Consider the following 16,387-nt stretch of genomic DNA (forward strand, 5'->3'; position numbering starts at 1 on the left):
ACTGGGACTGCAGCCTTAGAGTTGAAGCTGCAACTTACTGATTTCTCTGTATTTGGACTTTTTTTTATTTTAATCACTGAATCAATTGTTTGATATGTGTTTATGCACTATTTAACCACTTTAATATACCACTTTATATTCTTATTCTCAAAGTAATATCACTGAATAGATGTAAGCACCACTGAGTAACGTCTTGTTTTGCACTAGCTACATTATTATATTTTTCGCAGAATGTTTAAATTTTAATTTCATTTGTCCATCTGGTATTTGTGTTTGCAGAGCGCTGCAGTTTTTCAATGAATTTTTACATTTTTAGAGACTTTTTACATTTTCATGAAACGATTGAAGTTCTGTGGACATTTTTTATCTTTGATGTCACTTTTTTGTCTCTTGCAATCTGTAGGTTTATACCACATATTGCTATATTATGTTTCTTTTGAATGCTTGTATATATTTTTTAGCATTCTTATTTATTGCATTTCATATTATTGCAGTTATCACTTTTTTTAATCTGTATATTTTACGTATCTTTCATTTTTATAATTGTTATTATTATTTTTGAATGAATTTCATTTTTGACACTATGAAAGGGTGGGTGTAAGCGGTGACTGACATAGCTGTAGGCCAATCATATCAGTCGACTGAAATAGCGTCAATTTTATCAATGAAAGGCGGGGGCTCTGTGAGACACAGTGCGAGCCAATCAGAATCCCTCAGTAAGAAATGCCGACCAATCGGCGTAGTGGAAGCTTCCAGAAACCTCCAGCCAATTCCTCCCCAACCGCTATCCCCATGATGGCCAATCAGGTTCAGTTGTCTGTGTGGGTGGGGCGAGAGTCTCCCAGGCAATGCCCCGCGGGAGGGGTGACGACTGGTTGTCGCTGTCAACGCGTCACTGCGGAATGGGAGGGGCTGCGAGATAGACACGGCCTCCAGCCAATGAGCGGCGGCCATTTAAAGTATGCGACGAATTGGAGCTCGGTTTGTGGGTGGGGTTTGAACTGTCATCTTCTAGTAGGTTCGAGAAGACGCGTGGAGAACCCGAAGACAGAGGAGCCATGGACACGGTGAGGGTGCAGTTATACGGCTGGTGTGGTATGCAGTCACCTATCATCCCCCTCCGGGGCAATCAATGCCGCGTTGCCCCTCTAAATCAGTCATTTTGCCCCAGCGGTGGTGTGGGGGGAAATAACTCGCCTGTGGGGGGCAATACTTCTCCTATGAGCTGTTACTTATTACCACCCTCTGTGGCAGTTACAGCAATATGAGGGGAATTGTTGACCTGTGACCCTTGACTGGGGCAATAACTCATGCTGTCCCCCTTTAGGGCGGTTCTGTTCTTTTTGTGGCAATAACTTACCTGTCACACCTGTCTGGGGCAGATACACCCTCCTTTCTGGGGAAATGCACTTATTACTGCCCTGGGGAAGTTACGGTGTTAGGCCCAATGACTCGCATTCACTCCTGTATAGGACTGTAGATGTCCTGTTAAACCTCCATTGGGCAATAACTGGCATTTATTACCCACTCTGGGTCAGTTCTAAAGTCATCTGTGACCCCCCCACGGGGCAGCACATTACACCCCCTGTCAGGGGCAGTTTGGTTGTTGAGGCAATAACTCCTGGGGCAACACCTGTGACATTTATAGAGGGGGCGGGGGTATAGGGCAATATATCTTGTGTTATTGTGAGTGCTCAATTGCATGTCATTACCCAGAATCCCTGGGTGCATTGGAGCATTGTGCTAAGAGAGAACGGGGAAGGATAAGGCCGTGTTCAGGTTGGCTGCTACGCGCAAGCACGCATGTCCGTCGCAATTTCGGGTTGTTCGGTGGGAGTGTTTAAACTGAGAACTCCACCAGCGGCAAAGTGCAGCGTTGGCGCTGCTACATTTTGCCGCAACAACCAGAAATATTTGGAGCTGCAGTCGCATCACGTGAGCTGGTTCAGCAAACCAGCTCCGTGGCACATTCGCCACGCCCCCAAATGCCGCGACTCGAACACAGATCGCTGGTCTGCAGGAGCACACGGTAGAGGCACGCACGGACGCTCACGTCCGTAGCCATCACCCTGAACTCGGCCTAAGGTTGAAGACCTGTCTGAGACATGCAAATGTTCTCACGTTTTATCTGTATTTTCTGCTTCCTGTATGTGTAACTTCTAATATTACAGGAGGGCAACGACACTTTTTAATATAAATGATTAGTTATAAATATTTAGAAATCTTCCTGTATCATTTTAAAAGAGCACTCCTGGGGACCCTTTGTTTTTTTAATAGGATTGAAGCTGGGGAAATGAACAAGATGGACCATGTAAATTTCCATTCAAGGGACCCCCTGATTCCCAAGATACTTGCCATCGTTGGTGCTGTCTGTATCGAGTTTAAATGTCCCGTGTCACACGGGCCAATAGGAAGCCGCAAGGGATGATGGCACCGCTACCTATTGGCCCCTGGGACATTTGAGATGTAATTTCGATGGCATCTGTGCTGCTACCAGCACCCCCTTCCGAGGTATCTCAGAGCAGGGGGTCCCTAGAGCTGAAGTTAAGGCGGTTCAGCTCCGGAGTTCCCCAGCTGCAATATATAGCTAAAAACAAAGCCAGAAATACAGCCTGGAGTGTTGCTATAATCAAAGCGTACAAGAGGAACAGGGTATGGAGTGCGGATAGTCCCTGGGCGGTGTCCAATCAAAATGGGCGGATTGGGACTATACACCGTGAACCAGAGACCAGATTTTCCTGATCCTCATATCAAGTGAATAAAATCTTCCAGATTTACTTCAGACGAGAACAAAACATTATGTTATAATGCTTTATACTTCAGGAAACACACGTAGGTGAAAATAAACTCCCAAACATAAGCTTAAACTAAGCAGTGAGACTGCCACGGGTCCACGAACAGTGCTTTATACTAAAGGAAACACAGTAGTCCATAGAGACTCCAGCAGTGCAGAGGCTGAGGGAAAGCGGGTGCTTTCCCTGGCCTTACTACGCGCGCCGTCTGGGGGTGGGCGAACCGCTCACGTGACCGGCCCTCCGCTTCCGTCAGCACTCAAACTAAAAAAAATAGTTTGCTGCGGAACCGTGCGTGAGCCCCTGCTCTCATTGCGGCAGCAGGGGCTCACTGACGAGCATGAGCGCGGTTCAGTGGCTAAGCGCTAACCATGCCCGCGGCCTTAGGCCTCGGTCCCGCTGCGCTCTGTGGCGCGGGGGCCACACGCGAGTTCCCCACCAGCAGGGGAATCCTGCAGAGCCGGTCCCCCCTGGCGGCACAGCGCACTACACGCTATGGCGCGTCAGCCGCTATGGGATACAAGAGAATGGTGTTCCCTAGTGTTGACGCGTCATGTGGTGTGGCTGTGAGCCAATGGGGAGGGGAGGAGAGGCTTCGGGGAGGAGTGTGGAGTGAAAGCTTCGTGAGTGCCTGTCTGTGTGTGTCTGAGTGCGTGAGTGCCTGCCTCTGTGTGTGTGTGTGTGTATGTATGTGTGTGTGTGTGTGTGTGTATGTATGTGAGTGCCTGCCTCTGTGTGTGTGTGTGTGTGTGTTGCTTTACTTACCCGAGCCGTGGAGGGAGGGGGGGGGGGAGAGTAGCGGGTCCCTCCACTCAAGCCACGCCAAACCTCCGGCTCCCGCTCCCTACAGACCACATATCGCGGTCTGTGTATGTCAGCGCCCCGCCTGTCTGCAGTGCGGGCGCGCTGACTCTGGGAGCGGGGCCTTAGCCTTAGAGTTAAAAAAAATTATATATACCAAATTCTTCTACTGTATCGAATAGTTTTTGTAATAAAATTTTTGGGCTTGTGAGCCATAGTAACACATCGTCTGCGAATAGGGACATCTTGTATTCCTTATCCCCTATCGTTACGCCTTTTATGTCGCGATTCTCTTATTTTGGATGCCAAAGCTTTCTATACACAGTGCAAACAGTAACGGCGACAGGGGTCATCCCTGCCTGGTACCGTTTGTGATTTGGAATGGAGCTGAAATATAGCCTGAGGTCTGTGCCGTGGCTGTTGGGTCTATGTACAAAGCCTGAACACCTTTAATAAAGCTGTTGTGTATTCCAATTCATTACCTAAAACATAAAGGGCCATGCTACTATATCGAAGGCCTTCTCTGCATCCAACTCCAGGATTAGGGTCAGGTTTTGGCTTCTGTTACTATTATGGATTATATTTATTCTACGAATATTGTCGTACGCCTGCCTCTCCGGGGTAAAACCCACCTGTTCTGGGTGGACATGGGTGTTCAGTGCTTTATTTAGAAGCGTAGCTAGAATTTTGCCAACTAATTTTATATCTGTATTAATAAGTGATATGGGCCTATAACTCGGACATAGCATAGGGTCTTTACCTTGGGAATCACAATTATTGCCTCCTTCGGTAGTTTTTCTCCTCTTTTTTTTTTAATATATTGTTGATTAGTCTTACTAAATATGGTTTTAGAGTAGATTCAAATTTTTTGTAGTATAAATTTGAAAACCCGTCCGTGCCTGGAGCTTTCCAATCTGAGAGATTTTATGCAGAAGATTCGTGGATGGCGGTGCAGCTGCCTGGGAAAAATGCGTGGGACCAAACTTGCAGGATACTGGGTACAAAAAAAGATTTATTGGCACATAAAAACAGCAACAGCAAATACTCTGACGCGTTTCAACCGCAACGGGCCTTTGTCAAAGAGTCTCTTTGACAAAGGCCCGTTGCGGCTGAAACACGTCAGAGTATTTGCTGTTGCTGTTTTTATGTGCCAATAAATCTTTTTTGTACCCAGTATCCTGCAAGTTTGGTCCCACGCATTTTTTCCCAGGCAGCTGCACCGCCATCCACGAATCTTCTGCATTGCAAACCACTTCGGTAGGAGCACGCCTCACAGCACCTGGATCTTCAGTGATTTGTGAGTTCATTCTTACTTTTTCCATTTGTATCACTGTACCTACAGCCAGTGACACCCATACAAAATATACCTCTTACAAAGGTTAGTGCGAGTCCACACAGAGTGGCTTTCAAAGGTTATAAGTGACATGGATATACTGACTTAACTACGCTGTGTGTATATGGAAAGACAATTGAATTGTTATAATTGATACATGGACATTCCTAGTGAGCATTGCATAGGAGTTCAATTTCCTATTCCTGCACCTTGAGAGATTTTATAGCTTGTGATATCTCTTTAGCCGTTGTCTTGTTGCCTGGCAGATTTGTTGTTTGGCTGTCTAGTTTAGGAAGTTCACAGGTATCTAAATATTGATCGATACTCCTTGCCTTGGGGCCGCTTGCGTTATTGCATTCAGATTGTATCGATTACTATAATATTTTACAAATTCCTGATTAATTTCAGATGGGTTGAAGACTATTTTTATCCTGGACCGTTTTTAAACTGAATATATTTAGACTAGACATTTTGCTCCTTGGTTTTGCTGCCAAATATTTATCAGCTTTATTCCCTTTTTCATACAGTTGGTTTGTCCATCTCATTGCTTTTTCTGTGTCCTCTAGCGATATATTTTTTATTTCCCTCCTGTTTCTGTCTGTTTCTCTAATATCGTTTGGTCTCTGCTGGTATTCTTCTTAATTTTTTATTTTTTTTCCAAACTATCGTTTAGTTTAGCTAATCTCTTGTTGTTCTCTTTTTGTGCGATGCTAAAATGCTAATTTTGCCCCTCATAGCCTTATAAACTGCCCATAGAGTAGATTTGCTAACCTGGCCATTGTCATTCTGTGACAAATAATCTGGTACAGCATCTCCTGTAGAGTTTCTGGTATCCCAGGTAGTAGCTCATTTAGCCGCCACCTCCCCATGGGAGATCCCTTAATGTCAACACAACAGAGGCGTGGTCAGACCACGTGATCTTGTCCATTCCTGCGCTAAATGATTTTGTATTTAAAAATATATATTTATTGCGTTCACTGTCACGAATCTTTGCTTTACTTCACTGTTTTTTTAATGACTTTATTTAAATATGTTTTTTAATTCAACTGGGATGTGCCCTTGAACCTTATCGCTTTTAAGCAAAGCGTAGCAATTTAATTTGTCAGACAATGCAAACATGTGCCACATTTCTGGCTGCTCACGTACCTGATGAAAGGCCCTGTGTGGCAGAAACGTAGATCGGCATTTTCCTACAAATAAAATGCTCTGCTAAAATAACTTGGGGCGTTTTGCTTTCTCCTTTTTGAGGATCAACAAACTGAGTGTGTGAGTACTACCTTTGTGTGCAAGTATAAATGTATGTGTGGCCACACTGTTTTAAAGGGTCTGCACCGAGAAAAATTACTTTTTTTTTAATATAAATATTTTGCGTTTATGTTGGGTATCACTTTTTTGTATTCCCTTTATTTTCTAAATTGTCGGTGTATTTGAATTCTATTTTATTTTGTATAATATGTCAAATCGCCCCGTCTTTCTGCCCTCCCAATTCCCAGTAATAGTTTTAATCTGCACCGTCTGAATCCAGATTTGGCAAAAAGCCATGAAATTAAACAATCTCTCAGTAGGGAAAAGGTTAATATTGTCGTCCTCTTCCATAATCCTTTCCATCCCAGGCTACCTGAATGGGAGGCAGTGACGCTCTGCTTGGGAGGGGTTACGTGAAGCTCTGTAGGTCGAGGAGTGACGGGTTTTTTTGGGGTGGCGGGGGTAAGTGGCACAGTGGTTTCAGAGGCCCCGCGCTCTTCCCCAAGGCATTTAAATTACGTTTATGTAACTCGCTTAACGTGATTCAGCCGGCTTCGGGCGATGCGTCGCCATGGCAACACGGCGTCAAGTTATTTGACCCCGGCTGCATCATTTGATCCTGGCACACAGGTAAGGGGGGCACGAGCACCAAAAGTTTGCGCACCCATGGGTTAGGTGATGAACGTCTTTTCATTTTATCATCTCTGTGCCTCTGCCCCTTCTCACTTTCTCTCTTCCTCCCCTCGTCAGGCGAACGTGCTGAAAGAGAAGGGGAACAAGGCTCTGTCCGGGGGAAACCTGGATGAGGCGGTGAAGTGTTACACCGAGGCCATCAAACTCGACCCCAAAAACCATGTTCTGTACAGCAACCGGTCGGCAGCGTACGCCAAGAAAAAAGACTTCAGCAAGGCACTGGAGGATGGCAGCAAGACCGTGGAGCTGAAACCAGACTGGGGGAAGGTGGGACCCGACACACCTGGTGACATGGGTTAAAGCATTGGTGGGGAGCGGGGGCCCCCGGCCGATGTGCTAGCAGCCCGTGGCTCCCTCAGCTGCTTAATGACCGTGTGCTGATAACTACTGATCCGCTCCCTTCCTGTGCTAGTTCCCAGTGTAAAAAAAAAGAGGGGCAGTTTTCAGCAGCGCGCTGGTGTCAAACCGTGGTATGGAGAGGCAGGGACAGCTGCAGCGTTCTGTCACAAAGCGCCAACATACTCCGCAGCGCAGTAAAATGGGTGGTGCAGAGATTTGATAATTACAGAATGACATACAAGTAAGGACAGACCAGTGCGTGCACACAGGAGGTAATGAGGCCCTGATCCTGAGAGCTTACACTCTACCTTTTTGTTCCAACATTTCCCCTTATTCCCTGTAAAGTGGCTGTTTATTGTGGAAGAGTATACATCAGGAGGGATTATAATCCAGCCGCACTGCTGATCCCTTTAAGGTGTGGAGGAGGTTGGTCTAGCTGTACTGCTGGTCCCGATTGGATTGGAGGTGGGAATTGTATGTTAGAGGTATGGCAAATAGGCTTCCTTGAATATGTGAGCTTTCAGGGAGTTTTTCTAATGTCTCAAAGCTGAGGGGTAGGAGGGGGTCTGATGATGCATGATAGGAAGTTGCAGAGTGGGCAGCACAGGAGGAGTCTTGAAGGGGATAAGGCAGGAAGAGAGGCGGATGTCGTGGGCAGAACAGATTGGATGTTTACGGGTATATTGGAATGAGGTCTGAGGTGGGCCATTGTCGTTAAGCCCTTTGGAAGTCAGAGCTAGGGTTTCAAATGTAATTCTAGAGGATATGGGAAGCCAGTGCGGGGATTTGCATAGTGGAGCAGCACAAGTGGAGCTGTGAGTGAGGTAGAGGAGTCTGGCAACAGAATTTGGATGGATTGGAGTTGGGACAGGCAGACAAGGGGAATGCAAATTAGGAGAAGGTTGCAGTAATCAAGACAGGACAGGATGAGTGAATAAGGATTTTCTTTGCATCATGCGTGGGAAACGGACGTAGCCTCGCAGTATTTCGGAGGTGAAGAAGGCAGGACTTTGTGAGGGATTCAACGTGAGGAATTAAGGAGAGGGCAGAGTCCAAGCTGACTCCTGGGCAGTAGGATTGGGGTGTTGATGAGATTTTGGTATTGACCGTATGGGAGAGTTTGGGTGTAGGGGTGACAATGGAAGGGGAACAGAGTATTCTGTTTTGGACATGTTCAGGTAACGAAGGGACATCATGGCGGAGTGACGAGATTTTGTGGCACGGAACAAGTGAGGGGAGGTGTTACATTGTCATCAGCACAGCCAAAATATTGTACTAATTCACCAGGAGCCGTGGCCCTTAAACGTGGCCATAAGTAGGTCGTTGGCCACTTTTGTTCGTGCTGTCTTCTCTGTGCAGCCCTTCTAAGGGCACAAATTACATGATGTTCACCACTGCTGGGTGGAAGGGTTCGTCTCACGTGGGATTAGTCATCCAAGGACTTTATTTTATGGGTTAAAGGGTCAGCCCCACGTGGAAGCAGAGTAACCCTCCTGCCCACTCTCCGTGCAGGGTTACTCCCGGAAAGCGGCTGCGCAGGAATTCCTCAACCGCTTTGAGGACGCAAAGAAAACGTACGAGGAGGGACTGAAACACGAGCCGGGCAATGCACAGCTGAAGGAGGGTTTGCAGAACATGGAGGCCAGGCTGGCAGGTACAGGACTACGAACGGTCACCTGGGGGGGAATGGGGGGGGTTATAGTCCTGCCATTGCTGATCTCCCTCTCCTCACATACACAGAACGGAGGTTCATGAACCCCTTCAACTCCCCCAACCTGTTCCAGAAGCTGGAGTCCGACCCTCGCACACGCTCCCTGCTCAGCGACCCCACCTACAAAGAGCTAATAGAGCAACTGAGGAGCAAACCCTCCGACCTCGGCACGTGAGTAGATTACACGGCACGTGTGTTGCACACAGCAGCTTTTGCACATCGGGGGTGTACACTTGTCTCTTGCACTCTTCTCATGTCTCACTATCTCCTGGCTTCTTTTCCCCCCTCTTTTTGTTAATTTATTATTATATTGCTCCTCTCCCCTCTTTCTCATATCATTTTTCTCTGGTCATTCCTTTTTTCTATCTACTCTTCTCTAATCCCCATCGCGTGCCCCTTTTTTTTTTTTTTTTTAAATGTTGTTTATTATTATTATTATTATATGTATAGTTTATCAGCTTTCCCCTCCCCGTCATTTTTATCTGTTTTTTGTTTATCTGGGTTTCCATTTCCCACGTGTCTCTGCCTTGTTTATGCGTTTCCCCTGTGTGTGCCAGGAAGCTGCAGGACCCCCGCGTGATGACGACTCTGAGCGTGCTGCTCGGGGTGGACCTGGGGAGTGCTGAGGATGATGAGGAGGAGCCTCCCACGCGCCCGGCCCCGGCACAACCCAAAAAAGAGACCAAACCCGAGCCAATGGAGGAAGACCTGCCTGAGAGCAAGAAGCAGGTGAGAGGGGGACACCCCCATGTCACGTCCCCCTGATCCCACTCGCCCTCTCTGTCCCCCACTCACATTCTCTCCTTGGCACTCAGGCCCAGAAGGAGAAGGAGCTGGGGAACGAGGCCTACAAGAAGAAAGACTTTGACACAGCGTTAAAACATTACGGCCGAGCGCGGGAGCTGGACCCAATCAACATGACTTACATCACCAACCAAGCGGGTACGAGAGGGCCCAGCATGGGCCGCCGGGGTGGAATTGGGATGTCCGTTCCTGTCACAGGAAGTGGTGATGGTTTATGGGAGTCCCCTGTCTTGAGATGACCTATTATCCCATCGGAGGGAGGTGCCACCTGACCCCATTAGTTGGTTTGTCCTCCTTGTAATCTGAGTTACCCCCCCTCTCCCGTCTGTCTCTTCCAGCCGTATATTTTGAGCAGGAAGATTACGACCGATGCAGGGAGCATTGCAATGTAGCCATTGAAGTGGGAAGGGAGAATCGTGAGGACTACCGGCTGATCGCCAAGTGAGTGAAAGCAGGTGGTGCTGAGCCGCGGGTGGGATCGTGCCGCGGGTGGGATCGTGCCGCGGGTGGGGTCGTGCCGCGGGTGGGGTCGTGCCGCGGGTGGGGTGGTGGAATCTTGCAGGAGTCTATTCCTTGCATGCCTAACACTGTCCCTCTTGACTGCAGAGCGTACGCTCGCATTGGGAACTCGTATTACAAGGAGGAAAAGTACAAGGAGGCGACTCAATTCTACAACAAGTCACTGGCCGAGCACAGGACACCGGAAGTGCTCAAGAAATGCCAGCAGGTGCGATGGTGATTGTTAGCTCTGCTGGCAAAGGCGACATGTTGCCCTGTAGGATACACCTACTACTTCCTATAGAGATGCAGTGCTGCATGCTGATGCCAAGTATCTATATTTTAAAAATAGAGAAGGCTGTAGTACCAACCAGTCTAACAAGCACATTCGTTGGTGCACTCAAAGGCTATTTAAAACGTAACATTTAATATTCCTACAGTTAATATGTCTACATGTGCAATTAAAGTTATATTATTGTGTATTTATATTAAAATGTACCAGGAGGTAAGGTAAGTACGCTGTTACTAACTCTGCAGGGATTGAACACACCTGAACTTCAGCGTTAATTGTCATGTTGTGTAATTTCTATATAAAAGTTCGCATGGCAGTCTAGTTCAGTGTTAAGCTGCGAGATGAGGGTACAGTGTAATTTATTGGATGTATTTTGCCACTGAATTGGCTCTGTCTGCTCTCAATAATCCTTCTGTGAAACGCCAATATAACATCCATGTGTATTCGTATTCTGTTAATTAATGCAACATTATGATTGTGCATTAATGAACCTAATACTAATATACATGGATGTTATATTGGTGTTTCACAGAAGGATTATTAACTACACTGCCATGTGAACTTTTTATATATAACCATTAACGCTGAAATTCGGGTGTGTGCAATCGCTGCAGAGTTAGAAACGGCGTACTGGCCTTACCTCCTGCCACATTTTTAAATATAAATAATATGATAACTTTAATTGCACATGTACACTTATATTAACTGTAGGAATATTAAATGTTACGTTTTAAATAGCCTTGGAGTGCACCAATGAGTGTGCATCTTGTTAGACTGGTTGGTGCTACAGCCTTCTCTAGTCTGAAAATACATTTCAGTTCCGCACACAGGTAGCACCCATTGCCGCCACTCAAGGCACTTGAGCGAATTTCATATTTACCAATACATTTTGCACTTTCTAAATGAGTGAGCGGTATATTCTCCTGGTTTTGTGCAAGTATCTCTATATGCTAACACTGAATATCTATACACAGTTAATTAGCATGCTGCGCTGTAGAATGATGCCGAGTATCTCTACCCCCAACACTTTTTTTTTCTCCTGTTCAGGCAGAGAAGATTGTAAAGGAACAGGACCGTCTCGCTTACATTAACCCTGAGCTGTCTCTGGAGGAGAAAAACAAGGGGAATGAATTCTTTCAAAAAGGTCAGCAGTGTCCCGTCCCAGTCCTCTCCCCCGTCCCAGTCCTCTCCCCCGTCCCAGTCCTCTCCCCCGTCCCAGTCCTCTCCCCCGTCCCAGTCCTCTCCCCCGTCCCAGTCCTCTCCCCCGTCCCAGTCCTCTCCCCCGTCCCAGTCCTCTCCCCCGTCCCAGTCCTCTCCCCCGTCCCAGTCCTCTCCCCCGTCCCAGTCCTCTCCCCCGTCCCAGTCCTCTCCCCCGTCCCAGTCCTCTCCCCCGTCCCAGTCCTCTCCCCCGTCCCAGTCCTCTCCCCCGTCCCAGTCCTCTCCCCCGTCCCAGTCCTATCCCCCGTCCCAGTCCTATCCCCCGTCCCAGTCCTATCCCCCGTCCCAGTCCTATCCCCCCTGTACCTTGCACTCAGATGCTGCTCCATAACCATGTGTCATTCAGTGACCCGGTGTCGTCTGCCTTAGGTCGTAATTATACCTAAAACTGCCTGGCTCGCGACGCCGCGCTGCTAAAAAAACAAGGCGTCTGAAACCAAACATGCCTATCGCGACGGCTGCGCAGCGCCGAACTGCAACGTGGCGGGCTGGGGAAGAGACATGGAAATGTTTTAGCCGGGCGCGCAGCGCCGAACTGCAACGTGGCGGGCTGGGGAAGAGACATGGAAATGTTTTAGCCGGGCGCGCAGCGCCGAACTGCAACATGGCGGGCTGGGGAAGAGACATGGAAATGTTTTACCCGGCGACGGCCGCGTCACATGAGCGGTTCAGCCAGAGGGGGAAGCTCTCACGGCCACACCTGTGTCCTGCTTCTCTCCTGTCTCCTCTGCTTGTTCAAATGCCGCTCGGCGGCAGCATGAGAATGACTTCACCGGATCGCGCTGCAGCTCAGCGTTATCTGGCATAACCGTGGCCTTATTACAATAATTCTACTACTTTGCTTGGCATTCAGCAGCTTTATAATGAAGAATTTATTTGGAATTAAATGTTTCTTTTACAGTATATTGTATTTAGTGTGGTGTCATTTCCTGTATGTGTTTGAGCCGTATCTGGTATATGATAGGGGTGGGTGCTGAACTTCTGCGGCTTTGTTTCGCAGGTGATTACCCCCAGGCCGTGAAACATTACTCGGAGGCCGTCAAACGTAACCCAAAAGATGCCAAACTGTACAGCAACAGAGCCGCGTGTTACACCAAACTACTGGAGTTTCAGCTCGCGCTCAAGGTGAGGGGTGGGGGGGTGAGCGCGTGTGTGCGTGTGCGTGCGTGCGTGCGTGTGTGTGCGTGCGTGCGTGCGTGTGTGTGTGTGTGTGTGTACGCGTGCGTGTGTGTGTGTGTGTTTCTCACCGCCTGTTGTCCTCTCTCTCTAGGACTGTGAAGAGTGTATTCGACTGGAGCCCAACTTCAGTAAGAGATACACACCCACACACCATGTGTGTAATACACTCCCGCATACACACACCACACGTGTATATACACACTTTTGCTCTGTTCCCTCCATATATAGATACACACACTGTCTTCTGTCTCTGTCCATATACACGATCTCTGTGTATACTCTCTCGTCCCGCAGTTAAAGGTTACACCCGCAAAGCTGCCGCACTCGAGGCTATGAAGGATTTCAGCAAAGCTATGGATGCCTATCAGAAAGCGCTGGAGCTGGACTCTGCCTGTAAGGTACAGTATGCAGCAGCTCCTGCCCTGTTACACACGTGTGTGTGTGTGTGTGTGTGTGTGTGTGTGTGTGTGTGTGTGTGTGTGTGTGTGTGTGTGTGTGTGTGTGTGTGTGTGTGTGTGTGCTCTGTCATTATCTTGCTTTTAATTGGACTTATCAGTCTATGTAAAAATCAGATTTTTACTGATATAAATAGTATTGATGGAAATATTCTTCACTCCAATTCATAACGCAGATAATCAACTAATGGAAAGGCTCCTTTACTTGATGAAACAAATTATTCCTTTCCAGGTAACTGACCCCCAGAATCCTTCATTACAGAAGTTCAAGATTTGCATATTAACTGCTCACTCGTTTTTTAATTGGTCTGAGCAGCTGCTAATTAATGACTGTCTTTATATAGCACCATTAATGTACATAGCGCTTCACAGCAGTAATATATATGCAATCATTTAAATAACAAATAATACAAATATCATGGGAAAAAGTCCTTCAGACATAAAAGTAACGTTTAGGAAAAGGAGTCCCTGCTCCCAAGAACTTGCAATCTAATTGGTAGGCGTTCTGGTAAGTGCAAGTGACCAAGCTTTATGTATCCGGTGTATAGTATTGGCCACGGAGCTACTCATGCTTCGTTAAGCAGGTGTGTTTAAAGGTGGATAGATTGGGTGCTAGTCGGGTATTGAGGGGTAGGACATATCAGAGGTGCGGGGCAGTCAGTGAGGTTTAAGGCGGGAGAGGGCATTAGATACAAAGGGGGTAGAGAGAAGACATGCTTGAGCGGAATGCAAGAGTCGGGATGGTGCATAGCGAGAATTACGCTATTGATTATCTGCACTGCATTAAATGTGCAGTTTGCACCCCCTCGCCGCCAAATAGTGTCCCTGCCAGACCACGTGCTAAGTAACGTGCAGTTAGTGACGTGACGGTGTGTCTATGCAGGAGGCGTCCGAAGGCTACCAGCGCTGCATGATGTCACAGTATCACCGCAATGACAGTCCCGAGGACGTGAAGCGCAGGGCCATGGCCGATCCAGATGTGCAACAGATCATGAGCGACCCGGCGATGAGGCTGATCCTGGAGCAGATGCAGAAAGACCCGCAGGCCCTGAGCGAGTGAGTAACAACCGCCACACTGTGGTCACTACACCTCCGCCCCCCGCTACTCCAGCCTCACCTTTACTATCGTGTCTCCCTCTCTGCAGACATTTAAAGAACCCCGGCATCGCTCAGAAAATACACAAGCTGATGGATGTTGGTTTAATTGCTATCCGGTGATTCCCACCATTCTCCTCTTCTTAAAAACGTTGCCCCCTCTTTCCCTCACCTCCTCCAGAGCCGAGGGAGGGCCTGAACTTCCTTGGTAAAGAGAGCCCAGAATGGATACAGCGGAGGGAGAGATTATCTGCGGCGGACGCTCGTGTTCTCTCATTCTGTCTATCTCTTCCGATTGTAAAAGTTTCTTGGCCTATAATAATATTAAAGAGCAGAGCGTCACACGGCTGTGCTGTCTCCGTGCAGTTTGTTTACACCACAAATATACTGTATTTACCTGCCAGAGGGAGCCTTGCGGTTACACGTATGTAGCCGTGTCCACACAGCAGTGCATTGTGCCCAGAGAGCTGCTGTCCCTGCTCTGTTATTTAGAGCGCACACGTGCTGTGTTTTGTTTTAGGGGGAAGGGCGCGGTACTATTGTGACCACAAAAAGCACAACAAAAACAATTACCGTCTCCCCATAATTTTATTTTATTTACATCTTATTTTTTTGCCAAAGTAACCCTGGGTCAGAAAAGCCCCAACCCCTCATTCAATTTCGATCTCGTTACTGTGCCCTGTTGAGTTTAAATCTCCCTACAGACGGGCCTATTATCCAACGTCTGAACTCATTATCTGGCGGATCCCAATGCATTCCGCGGAACACATTATCCGACGTCGGTTCGGATTATCCGTCGGATCACAATGCATTCCGCGGAACACATTATCCGACGTCGGTTCGGATTATCCGACCCCTGCTGCTGCTCGTTAACGGGATTTGCGTTCCCACGGTTTCACTATCAGCCGGCAGTTTGCAGAATGGATAACCTGAGGACCGCCTGTACATATAGTGCTTCACAGCAGTAATGCACATCAAGGGAGCGAGCTTCAGACATCAAGTAATAGTTAGAAAAACGAAGTCCCTACCCCGACGATCTTACAATCTAATGTGTTAATACAGAGACCGGTTTTAGGCGGGATACAATAGGTGTACTGAAGAGATGCTTGAGCAAAACGTAATAGATGAGCAGGTTTGTAGTAAGAAACTAGGGTTGTGGTGTAAGGTGGGTATAGTGTGAGATTGGGGAGCAGGAGGTGGGTATAGTGGGAGATTGGGGAGCAGGAGGCGGGTATAGTGCGAGATTGGGGAGCAGGAGGCGGGTGTAGTGCGAGATTGGGGAGCAGGAGGTGGATATAGTGCGAGATTGGGGAGCAGGAGGCGGGTATAGTGCGAGATTGGGGAGCAGGAGGCGGGTATAGTGCGAGATTGGGGAGCAGGGTATAGTGAGATTGTGGTGGAGTGTTATAGCATTGAAAGGTCCAGATCCAGAAAAGGGTGCAGGTGAATAGGGGTAAAGGTGTGCTAAATCTTGGCACCTTGCTGTGGATCTGGCTCAGAGAGGAGACTTGTGTAAGTAATACAGGGTTTGGTAGGAAGCCAGCAGAGACATGTTAATATCGTGCTACTGTACCAATGTACGCAGTGCTCAACAAAATTACAATACAGAGAGAATGTACAAAGTTTCACAACTGTGTAACAGGCAGTTAATAGGAGCTAGTACTTCCCCTCTGCAGAGCTCATCATTTCAGTGGCAGAATGGGTGACAGAATACAATAGCAGCACGGTCTGAACAGAAGAGCGAGGGCAGGAAGTGCATTGGGGGTGGGGGGGTCTTCATCGAAGAACAGGGTTAGTTAAAGACTGCAAATGTGATTTTGGGTGTGGGGACTGGTGTAAATTGGTGATGGCTTGGGGGGTCCTCAGGGAGCCGAGAGGGTCAGAGATGTAGGATACACATAGTGTAAGTGGGGCGTCTCTGTATCGTACACA

The 16,387-nt window shown here is 47.8% G+C and overlaps 1 protein-coding gene across 1 annotated transcript; it reads left to right on the plus strand.

The window, feature by feature from the left end:
• Positions 1-947: 947 nt before the first annotated feature.
• On the plus strand, positions 948-14,803 carry STIP1 (stress induced phosphoprotein 1). The gene is made up of 14 exons (XM_075570019.1): positions 948-1,067; positions 6,922-7,131; positions 8,716-8,857; positions 8,944-9,085; positions 9,472-9,643; positions 9,730-9,856; positions 10,057-10,159; positions 10,325-10,445; positions 11,556-11,652; positions 12,727-12,851; positions 12,997-13,033; positions 13,200-13,303; positions 14,244-14,416; positions 14,506-14,803. Exons 1-14 carry the CDS (start codon positions 1,059-1,061, stop codon positions 14,576-14,578), a joined length of 1,635 nt encoding a protein of 544 aa, XP_075426134.1. The 5' UTR covers positions 948-1,058; the 3' UTR covers positions 14,579-14,803.
• Positions 14,804-16,387: the final 1,584 nt, after the last annotated feature.

The sequence above is a fragment of the Ascaphus truei genome, chromosome 14 (assembly GCF_040206685.1).
Source record: "Ascaphus truei isolate aAscTru1 chromosome 14, aAscTru1.hap1, whole genome shotgun sequence".
Lineage (NCBI taxonomy): Eukaryota > Metazoa > Chordata > Amphibia > Anura > Ascaphidae > Ascaphus > Ascaphus truei.

Bases quoted from the DNA above. Each gene is read 5' to 3' on its own strand.
- STIP1 (XM_075570019.1), top strand. The intron at 12,852-12,996 runs GTGAGGGGTGGG...CTCTCTCTCTAG, and splicing joins AGTTTCAGCTCGCGCTCAAG to GACTGTGAAGAGTGTATTCG. The intron at 13,034-13,199 runs GTAAGAGATACA...CTCGTCCCGCAG, and splicing joins TCGACTGGAGCCCAACTTCA to TTAAAGGTTACACCCGCAAA.